Source organism: Falco peregrinus, chromosome 16 (assembly GCF_023634155.1).
Source record: "Falco peregrinus isolate bFalPer1 chromosome 16, bFalPer1.pri, whole genome shotgun sequence".
In the NCBI taxonomy this organism is placed as follows: Eukaryota; Metazoa; Chordata; class Aves; order Falconiformes; family Falconidae; genus Falco; species Falco peregrinus.
Window position 1 is genome coordinate 1,568,310 of NC_073736.1, and position 10,787 is coordinate 1,579,096.

A 10,787-nucleotide genomic window follows, 5' to 3' on the forward strand; every position below is an offset into this window, starting at 1 on the left:
AGGATTAAAATACCGGGCATTGTCCCTGCTGGGCTGCACGCTGGGAATTGTTTGCTCCTAAACTTGCCCCCAAAAATATCCCAGGGAACAGGTGTCGCCTGCCCCTGCGGTCCCCTGCCATGCAAAGGCTCTCTCTGCAGGGACACTGGGCGAGGGGCTTTGCGGGGTACAGGGGGGTAAGACAGCACCTTTTTTGCTGCTTTTTAGGAATTTCATAGCGGAAACATCAGGACTTGTGAGGGGCTGAAAGCTGCTCGAGCATCCCAGCCTGCTGCACTGTGCCGAGCAAGTCTGGGTGGTTCTGCTCCCCAAAGCAGGGACTGCCCCATCCTTGGTCCCAGCCATAACCCCCCCTTTGCTGCTTTACCCCACCACCCCTCAGCAACATGCCCTGTCCTGGCCAGGGGGGGATTTGCCCTCCTGCTCTGGCAGCTCTGGTGGCTTCAGGGTGGCCCCTCAGCCAGTGCTCCTGGGGGGACATCACTCTGGGCTTGCGGCGTTGCAGAGCGCGTGTGCTCCAACGTGCACGGGGGTCAGCACTGCACCAGCTCCCCGGGCGGCTCCCCCCCCCTCCCCTTCGGAGGCTTCCTGAAAGAAAAAAAGAATAAAGAAAAAAAATCAGGAGATTTTCTGCAAAGAAAAAGCACTGCCATGTTTCAGATCGTGGTTTCTGCCTTCTTGCAGACTCCGGGCTTTTCCAGCATCTCTGATGCTGTTACATCCGAGAGGAGCGAGGCAGACGCGCCAGGAAGGATGTGCCCCGTCTGCAGGAGCATTGCTGCTGCACCGCGGCAGCCTGACCCAGCACGCCTGTGTGCTCACACGCGTGTGAGTAAGGCGTCGGGCAGCGAGGCTGGCCAGGCGGGGGTGATTCATGTGCAAACAGCCCAGGAATTCACCAAATTGCGTGGGGGTCACGGGGGCACTAAAGCACGGGTGCAAAGACGTGCAAGGGCGATGCGTGGCTGTTGCCCCATGTTCGAGACGGTGCCCCAGGTGTGTGCAGCACATCACGGGGCACCGGGGCTCACAGCAAGCGTGTGCACACAAGAGGGGATTTGTGCTATTTTTACTGACCACTTGCAGGCAGGCTGCAGTTTAATACTCCCCCTTCGCCGCCGGCCCCGGCAGTGCGCGGCTCTCCAGAGGCCAGGCATCACCTCCCCTGCACAGCCCCCAGGTAAGGCGCTGCCCCAGGCATCCCCCCACCCGTGACTCCCGGGGTGTGCTGGGAGACATGGGTGCCACCATGGGACCACCGGGACTTGCACGTGGCGGCGTGGCAGAGGAGCCCCTGACACATAACTTTGGATTTCTCCCCCTGTCTGAAGCTGCTCAGACATATTCTCTGCTCTCAGAGGGAGGCTTGGGGAGACCGCAGTGGGGGGAAATACCGTTAAAATACCCAGCCGGGCTTTCGAGATTTGCTTGTTTTTTCTGAAAACTGGCAAAACCAGGACTGTTTTGGGCAGCATTGCCCGTGTGTCCTAGCCTGACTGCTCGCAGTCGCTCGTGTGACCGAGGAGGTGAGGATCAAGGGTGCAAGCAGGATGTATGGCATCATGTTGGCTGGGCACGTTTGTGGTACGTCTCCAGTCCCCTGGGATGGGGGAGGATGTCAGGATTGACCGTGTTTTGATTTATGGGTTATTTCTTTTAAGGATTTCTGTAATCTAGTGGTTTATAAGCTTTGTAAGCTTTTCATGGCTGGGGGCATGCAAACAGTGCAGAATTATCTTGTCCAGATCCTCCAGTGCCCATCAGAGAGCGAAGTCTCTTGTGGATGCTCCAGATCCAGCTGGAGCCCAAAAATCCGGGCACGAGATTGCTGGGGATGCCTTGCTGGGACAGCTGAGTCCCAGCTGTCCTCCAGGAAGCCAGTTTAGAGCTATTTGGCCCTAAGAATTGACTGACCTTGGTAGAGGTCATCAGCCTGAGGTGCAGTGTGGGTCCCACCTTCTAGGGACGCCAGGCTTTGCTGCAACAGGGAGTGTTGGAGACGCTGAGGGGCTTTGCCCAGCCCTTGCTCACCTCCAGGGAGCCAAAGGCTTTTCTGCCTCCCCTCAAATAAACTTGGGGGCAGCAGCTGGGACCTGACCTGCTCAGCATATCAGTGTCAGGCAAGAGGAGCTGCCTTCCCTGCACGTCCTCTGGGAACCTCCAGAAAGGCGTGAAACCAGTGGCTCTGGCTGCATCCAACTGATGTGGCCTTGAGGAGGAAAAGATTCCTGTTCCTGGGATTTTTCCTTGTAAATCCAGGGATCTGGCAGGCTCTGAGGGAGGTGATTCCTGCTGGGATTTTATGGCATTTCCCCCAGAAACTCCAAAATAGCAGGGGGCATGGGGATGGGACAGGGACAAGTGGATGGAGCTGGGAGGTGCGCTGAAATTTGCTTGGCACAGGCTCCAGGCATGGCTGGGAGCAGCTGTTTGAAAGCAGAATTGATCCTTTTTCTTTCCCCCAGCAGGAGGCTTTGGGGTTTAAAACAGTTTCCAAATTCAGGGGGATGCAAAGAGATCAAGGCAAGAAATTCCAGCTTTGTTTTTTCAGTTCTAAGGAAAACGACTAAACCCACTGCTGGAAAATGCTGTTTGTTTCTGAAATATGGCATCAGCTTGTTACTCCTGGTTGGAAAGAGAAAAAAATATTGATTGGCATTTTCCCACACATTTTTCTATTACTCAGGGTTACACGGTGCTCTGGTTTCTTGGCAAGAGGGGGAAGTGTTAGCGGCAGTGCCGGGGAAGTTAGCAAGGCAGGGCATTTTGAAGCAGCTGCCAGGGCATAGGGTTACCAAGCAAATTTAAAATATGAAACCGTGAGTATTTCACCAGGGACACGGCTGCTGAAGGAATGCACTCAGCCGCTTGGCCGTGGCGTGTTGCCTCTTGCTCCGACACTGCCAAGCTGGCTTTTGGCTCCATCACCCCTGCGGCTGCTCGCGGGCAGCTGTGGGACGGGACTCCCCGAGCCGACGTGGTGTGGGGGTCCCTGAGGAACCCCCTTGCCCCTGAGCCTCCCAGCCACGCTCGCCCCCGTGCCCTGCCCCGAGCTGGGGGCGCTGCAGCCGGTGGGGCGGCAGCTCGGGGTTGGGAAGCCCCCGAGCAGAGGCCGGTCCTGCGGGGCTGGAGGCAGGTTGGAGCCTGCCCGGAATGGGGCTTCGCCTGGGTGATGCCGGCGGGGTGGGGAGGCTGCGAGCTGCTTCCCTCCACCGTCAGCACGGGGCAGCACCAGACCTTGGGAGCATCGGAGCATCCCCTCTGCGCTGTCTGGGTTCGGGAGGATTTGCTCCTTTGTTTCAGCTTCTTCCCCACGCCCCAACCCTTTTTTTTTTTTTCCCCCCAGGTTAACAGCACGTCGCTGCAATGCCAGAACCGTAAGTAGCTTGAGTTTCCCTTGGATTTCACTAAATCCTTGCCTGGCTGCTGGGCTGCTTGTGCCAGCTGAGTTTGTTGGGTTTTGGAGGGGTTCAGCTGGGATACCAGCCCGTGCTCAAGGCCTCTGTGCCATTCCCCTTGCAAAAACTAGCTTTAAATAAAAATTGTTAGCTGTTCCGATGTTCCAGTTCAAATCTCGGAGCTTTCCTAGATCCCAAAACAGGGATCTGAGGTAGGCAGCACCACTCTGCTGTGAGGCTCTTCCTAGCCCGTTGTATCAATCTAACAGATTCCCCAGTGTGAACAGAAGGGAGAAACCGCCCTGCAAAGCTTTCATCAAGCACCAACACGGAGCTGCCGCAGCCCTGCAGCCCTGAGCAGGGTCCAAGCATCCTGGCCGTGGGGGGGGTGCCTGTGTGAGGGTGCTGTGGCCCAAGCAAGGGGAGCGATGTGGGGCTGGCACGATGGGCACCGTGGTGGCTCACGTGCCACACCTGAGTGGCATTTTGGCTTTCTGGGAGTGGCCCTGCGCACCCACTGCATTTCCAACGAGTGCTGTGGTCTCAGACCTGGCTCACTCGCAGGTGGCACCTATTAGACGCAGAAATAAGGAGATCAGCTGCAATCACACAAGGTGCTTTTCTTGGCTATCACCTCTTTGTGACTCATGATTTCACTGATGCCCTGTCTCTTCTCTTGTCCCTTATTGCTCCCTCCTGAATGCACGTCTGCCTGCAGGGAGGTAAGTGTCTTTCCTTTCAGGAGCGATCTCGATGCTGCTCTGCATTTGCTGTGTGTTTGTTTTCAAAGGTTTTTTGGTTTTTTTCCCCTCCCCTTTCTCCTAGAGAAAATCCAAGATCACAGCCTCACGCAAACTCCTGTTGAAGGTGAGTCCTGAGGGTTGGAAACTCCCTGGGGTTTGTCTTGCTGGGGAAAAGGAGCCAGGGCTGTAGTGCGTGGTCGGTGGGACAGCGATGAGGAACAGCAGAAGTATGGGCCTTGGGGAGCAGCTCCTGTTGCCACCTCCTGCGTTCTCAAAAATCCTCACTCATGTGGGCTTTGTGGTCCATGCATCAAACAAAACCTCCCCTCACCTCCACTTTGCTGAGGTGGGGAGAGACTTCGACGCCTTCAGCGCTAAAGCCACAGACCTCATGTTTGTGCACCAGCAGCTCTGCAGCACAAGCCTGGGAGCTCCCCAGGGAGCTTGGGAAAATCATTTATTTACTGCCACAGCAGAGCAAACCGATGCAAAGAAAGTGCTGGCATCAGCATCCACAGGGACCACCGCAGCCGTGTGGTACCTCCAGTCACGCTGTTCCCCTGCCTTCAGGGTCACCACACAAAAGGTGTAGGGATTTTTTGATGTGTGTTGCAGGAGCAGGGTGATTTTGGGAGGACAGCTACTGCAGGGAGGGGGTTTGGGAGGCAGACAGGACTGTCCCATCCTACAGATGTGCGAGGAGGCTCGGGGGGACCAGAGGAGCTTGTCTGTTCACGCTTCTACCATTTACTTGTGCTTGTAGAGTTTGATGCTGGCAAAAGCAAAGGAGGAGTGGGACCAGGAGATCGTGGACAAGCAGTCAGAGAAGGAAAGATACCTGTCTGAGCGGATCACACCGCTGCACACCAGTGGGCTTTCCTTGAGCCAGCTCCAGGTATTTCTCAGGTCTGAGGGTGGAGCGAGCTCCTTGGAAGCATGGAGGGGCATTGCTCACTGCTCTCCTGCTGTGCTTGGCCCCCAGGACCTGTGCAGGGAGCTGCATGAGAAGGTTGAAATCGTGGATGAGGAGAGATACGACATTGAAGCGAAATGCAACCATAACACTCGGGAGGTAGGAGGCAGGGTGGGCTGCCTGCTCCTCTGCTGACTCCCTCCCAGATGGTAGCTTGGGCCTTGGTGGGGGTCTGTGACAGACTGGGCTGAGCTTGGATGTGGGACATGCACCAGGGTTATCTAAGGGTTGGTATGTGCTCTGCAAGGCGTCCCTCAGCACAAGGTTCGTCCCTGCCTCAAGGGAACTCACACTGTCCGCTGGGTCTGCAGGGAACCTCCCGGTCACACTTCGTGGGTCTGAGAGCTCCTTCTTGTGGTGCAGCTGCCATCTGAGCAGGCTGGGACAGGGCGATGGCAGCAGCTCTGTGCTCAGGTGGACAGCCTGGTGAAGGTGGTCCTCATGGATGCAGGAGGGGCGCAGATCCCTCTGAGGCTCGGTGTCAGCGGAGACTCCTGCTTCACACAGGAGCTTTTTGTGCAAGGCAGCCATGTGGTGGCCTTCCACTCCTCCTCCTCCTTTCCTCAACCTGCAGATTAAAGATCTGAAAATCAAAGTGCTTGATCTCCGGGGAAAGTTCAAGCGACCCCCGCTGCGGCGAGTCCGCGTCTCTGCCGATGCCATGCTGAGGGCTCTGCTGGGCTCCAAGCACAAGGTGTCCATGGATCTGAGAGCCAACCTGAAGTCTGTCAAGAAGGAGGACACAGAGAAGGTGAGTGATTCTTCTAGAGGCCAGAGATGGAGACATCTCCTAGGGATGCCCTTGCCCTTCTCCAGGGTCCCCCATGAAGCCTGAGTGGGTTGTGCTCAGCCATGGGGCAGTCCTTGTGAGGCACTGCCCATTGCGGGATGTTGTGGGACCACATGGGAGCAGTTTGACTGGGCCAGGTAACTGGTGGACAATAACAAGTGAGATTTAGAGCTGCGTCCATGGTGCTCTTCCCTCCAAGACCATGTGGGGTCATTCAGCTCAGGCTCCCCTTGTCATGTCCATCAAGCTGCACTTGCAGAGAGTTTGGTCTTTCGTCTTCCAGGGAACCAGAATTGCTCCTATTTGGTGCAATCACGCCCAGAAAACACCCAGGAAACTCTCAGACCCAGATTAGATAAGGCAGAGCAAGCCCAGCAAGCACGCTCGGCCTGAGATAAACAGCCCAGTTCACACCAGCTTTGTAGAGAAATGAGAGGGGAAAGTCTCCATAGGAGAGATGGAGAGTGATGCCCAGACCTGCCTGGGGTGTGCAGGCACCCCAATGGCAAGAGTGCGCTGCTTTCCTAGGGGCTCCCCCCAAAGGGGTTTTAGCCTTCGGTCCCAGCTCAGCAGATGGGATGAGAATTTCAATTTTCAATTATTTTTTCTCCCCCCCCACCCCCTGTTGCTAGTATAGCACGTTTTCAGTCCTTTGGATGGAAAACTCTGCTTACAGTCCCTAGCGCCAGGTGGTGAATAGATCTGGATTTATTTTAGATGTCGTGAGATGATTTTGGGGCATAGTTTGTAATCTATGAATGTTTGTGGGTTGGCAGAGCAGACACCTGGGCATGCTTGCAGAGCTGCCATCATCTCCCCTTTCTGTTCTGGAAGAGGCTGCCAGGCTCTCACTGTCACACCAGCAATCCCAGTCCACTCCAAAAGCTTGGGGAAGGTGGAGGTGGGTTTTATGTGGGCTGGGAGGTCTCTGCAGAAAGTGTTTTGGCTTACATTTGCCCCTGTGTGCTGGTGTAAATCCATAGTAAGTTCCATGTGCTGGTTTCTTCCTCCTGAAGAAATTTTCTGGGATTTTCTAGTGCAATAATGCAACGTAACTTGGCTTTGTGGGGGTATCCACATGAATCCAGACCTCCCTGTGGAGATCAGACCACTGTTTGCCATTTTCCCAGCCAGCTCCATGGGACGCACGGCAGAGTTGGCCCCGAGGGGGAGGGTGCAGCTGCCCTCCCTGTGCTGCTTGTGTGTGGGGACCAAGGGCTCTGGGCAGTGGGGTGGGACAGCACGGGGCTGCTGACCACCCCGTCACACAGCCATTGTGACCCCCATCCCCGTCCCTCCTGGCAGGAGCGCCCTGTGGAAGTTGGTGACTGGCGCAAGAATGTGGAGGCCATGTCTGGGATGGAGGGGCGAAAGAAGATGTTTGATGCTGCCAAGTCCCCCACGGGCCAGTGAGAGGTAGGGGACGGGTCCTCCTTCCCCTGCAATGCCCCCTGCTCCCTGTAGAATCCCTGGGCTGTGCTTGTGGCTGGGCAGATGCAGAAACCGCCCCCACTTGTTCGAGAAAAAGGCTCCACATGCCCCATCTCACACCCCACACTTGGGATGGGTGCCAGTCCCGCACGGCCCTGCCATGGAGCCGCTGCCGGCAGTTCTCCTCCTCTCCCAGCTTGCCCTTCCTGGTGCTCCGGCGTCTGCTGCCCACGCCACACTCATCCTGCACAGCATGGGCATCGCTGGCACCAGCTCTGGGCTGCTGAAAGCAGCCTGAAAACTCCTCTTCTGCCCACTGCTCTGCTCTTTCCTTCCTGCAGGAGCATCGGGAAGAGGAGCCTCACCACCCCGCTGCCTCCCTTTCCCTCGCTGCCCCTCCGTGCTTTTTTGTGCCCTTAGCCTGAATTCACCACTGAGCTGAAACACACAGACAACTGTCTGGGAAGGAGATCTGAGCTTCCTTCTTTCAGCACTGCCATCAGCCCTGCTCCCGCACGGCCCCGGCACAGCAGCTCCCCGGTATCACCTGCACGGGCCATGCTGTCTCCAAGGGGCCACTGGCCATCCCTCCCCTCCCACCACTGCAGAGAGGCCCTGGAGATGGCTGCTGGTCCTCCCACTCCCCTGACCTCCGGCGGGTGCAGCCTGAGGTGCACCCGTGCGGCTGCACGTGTATTAAAGGACGATCTCCCGGGCAGAGCACTGCGTGGGCTCGTCACTGTGGGAGCACTGGCCAGGGGCAAGTACTGGTCCACAGCCTGGCGGGGAAGATGCCCTGGTCCTTTCCTGTCACCCTGCAATGTCCCTGTGGCAGCACTCAGGCCAGCAGCATGCCCTGGGATCAGATTTGCTTTGGGTTTATCCCTTCCAGCCCCCCAGGCTGCTTTATAGTGCTCCACCAGCTCTGCTGAGACCCCCTGGCCCTGTGCACATGTCATCCTCCTCCTCTCCCACGCACTGCAGCCCTTGCCAGGCTTCAGGATGCACCAGCCTCCCATGCAGCAAGGCTTGGGTCTCAGTGCAGAGAAGTATCTGCCAGCTCCCTGTACCCCTCCTCCTCCTCCTCTGGCTCTGGAAAAGCCTTTGGAGCTTGCTCAGCCAGGCACCGGCTCTCTCACCAGCTGCCCCATCACAGGCACTGGAGCTGTGGGAACTGAGCAGCCTCATGTCAAGGCTTAATTCCAGCAGTGTTTCAGGAGAGCATGGGATGAATCCATCTTTCAGGCCAAACAGCTTGTGCTTCCCCACTAGTTCTATCATTTTCTACATCACAGCCCCCCAGACTGCAGCTGGTTGAGCACAGGCAGCTGGTGATGTGCCAGCTCATCCCCAGAGCAGGGCTGGAGGGGAGACTTGGGGAGAATTCACACCAAATCGGGTCTTCTGCCTGGCTGTGCTGCAGGAGACGCTGAGGCTCAGCCCCCACAGGGTGCTCCTGGTGGCTGTACCAGTTCCTTGTCCATGCTCCCAAGGTATCCAGAGGAATCGCAGCATCCATGGTTTCAAACCTGAGCCACCCCGTGCGCTGTTCGCAGCACACCCCTGTCCCTGTGTAGTGAGCTTGTAAGGGACAGAAAATGCTATAAACCTGGAGCAAAGTGCAGGGGGTTGGGGCAGGTGGTGACCGACAGAAACACTTATTTCTAGTGTGGACATTAGCACTCGGGCTGCCACAACACCCAGCCGCTCTTCACAGAGAATTTGAGACTCTATAAAAATTCTTCTCAAATTTAGGGTTAGGTCAGAGGTGTTGTCAGCTGGAAAATACACATTCTCTCCCTTAGCAAGCACAGATGATCAGTCTTTGTCCTTCCACCTGGTCCTGCATCCCCATCAGCATCCCCTAACTGGGGCCAGGACCGCAGCCAGCATGACTGGAGCAGTTGCACAGCACACAGAGCCTTTTCCACACATTTTTTCCTTTCCAAGCTTAATTCAGCCGAGCAGCCACAGCCCGGCACAGCACCAGGACTCGCTGACCCCTCACCCTCACCCTGCGCACCTTGGGATGGGCTCCCAGCGGGTGCAGACCTGGGAAGCGAACCCCTGTCTTGGCCAACCTGAGCGACTCTGCTGGTGGAGGCGCTGGGGGACCAGGCGTGGCGAGGTCCCAGGGCACTGCCGTGGCCCGCTCTGCCGCACTGCTGGAGCCAAAAGGTTTCAGGTACCCTCCTGCCCTTCCGAGCTCACTGCCCGAGCGGGAGCCATGCCGAGGTGGCGTCCTGGGATCTCGCGGCGGACGCTATCCCCAGAGGGAACTCACACACTCAGCAGCGATCCTGGCAGAGGAAGAAAGATCTGTAGGAGACGTAATAACTGTTACCTGACCAACTGGTATAGCTGGAAAATGCAAGAGAGGTTTCATGGAAACAAAGCCTTCTTCAGACCTGGAACAGCAGAAAATGGCAAGCCGAGTCTAGGCTGAGAACAACCACTCTGAGCTTAGTGCAATTATGCTAATTAAGTATTACAAAAAAAAAAAAAAAAAGGTGGCGTTATTATGGGCCAGGGAGGGATGGTAGTGAGATGTAAGGCAATATGGGTGATGGGTGCTGCGGGACCAGGCTCTGGTGGATGCTCGGCAGCCAGCCTGTGCCTGTACCCAGCTCATCGCCAGATCCTGCGCACCAAGACGCCTGGCACTGCTGCAGAGCAAAGCCCCAGGGCTCACCACTGCGTCTGCAGGCACAGTGAGAGCCAGCCAGGGTGTACCCACCTCTTCCCAGGGAGAGAAGCTGATGCTGGAGAAGTTGCCAATGAAATTGTATTTATTTCCAGAAGAACTGCATGAGGCAGTCCTGTCTCCCTGAACTGAGCAGAGGCCCGGTCCCACCACCCTCCAGGTTGTCCCAAGAGCCCCCAAAGCAAAGCAAAACAAAACACTGGAAGCTTGAAATTGCAGAAGCTGCAAATTAAATTGAACTGTAGGAAAAATATTAATCAACCCAGCGATTTTCTACTGGAAAGGTTTTTCTAGCAAAACTGCAGTGAGGGAGATGCAAAAGGCTTGGCCTGACATGGCCTTTCAAAAATATCCCTCCTAGCTGGCTTTAAAATGGTCCCTACCTTTCCTAGGATGCTCTGTGACCTCCTCGCTCAGCACCCATGCCTAGAGACATTTGAACTGTGCCCAGATGTTTCCCTGAGTGTATTTGCAGCTCAGCTGGACCTGCCAAAGGGGAAGAGTCAACAGTGATGGGCAGCCCTGGCGTGGGAAGAGGTAAAGTGGCCCCTGCAGACACTGCAGCACCCTGCCCTGCGCAGGGGTTAAGGCCAGGCTGCAGCCCTTGGTTGTAGAGGTTAAACATTACCCCTGCAGCCCCCGTGGCATCTGCGGTGCTGCCGGTGCAGGATCAAACCCTGCAGCTGCAGCTGTGCCGTATTGGCACGGTCATGGCTTAACCACCCACCACGCTGGGAGTTGTCACCGT

The 10,787-nt window shown here is 56.5% G+C and overlaps 1 protein-coding gene across 1 annotated transcript; it reads left to right on the plus strand.

Moving 5' to 3' along the window:
• The first annotated feature begins 1,107 nt into the window (after positions 1–1,107).
• On the plus strand, positions 1,108–10,481 carry TNNI1 (troponin I1, slow skeletal type). The gene is made up of 8 exons (XM_005239593.4): positions 1,108–1,180; positions 3,347–3,381; positions 4,224–4,265; positions 4,905–5,036; positions 5,124–5,213; positions 5,689–5,865; positions 7,210–7,320; positions 7,677–10,481. Exons 4-7 carry the CDS (start codon positions 4,911–4,913, stop codon positions 7,315–7,317), a joined length of 501 nt encoding a protein of 166 aa, XP_005239650.3. The 5' UTR covers positions 1,108–1,180; positions 3,347–3,381; positions 4,224–4,265; positions 4,905–4,910; the 3' UTR covers positions 7,318–7,320; positions 7,677–10,481.
• The last annotated feature ends 306 nt before the right edge of the window (positions 10,482–10,787 follow it).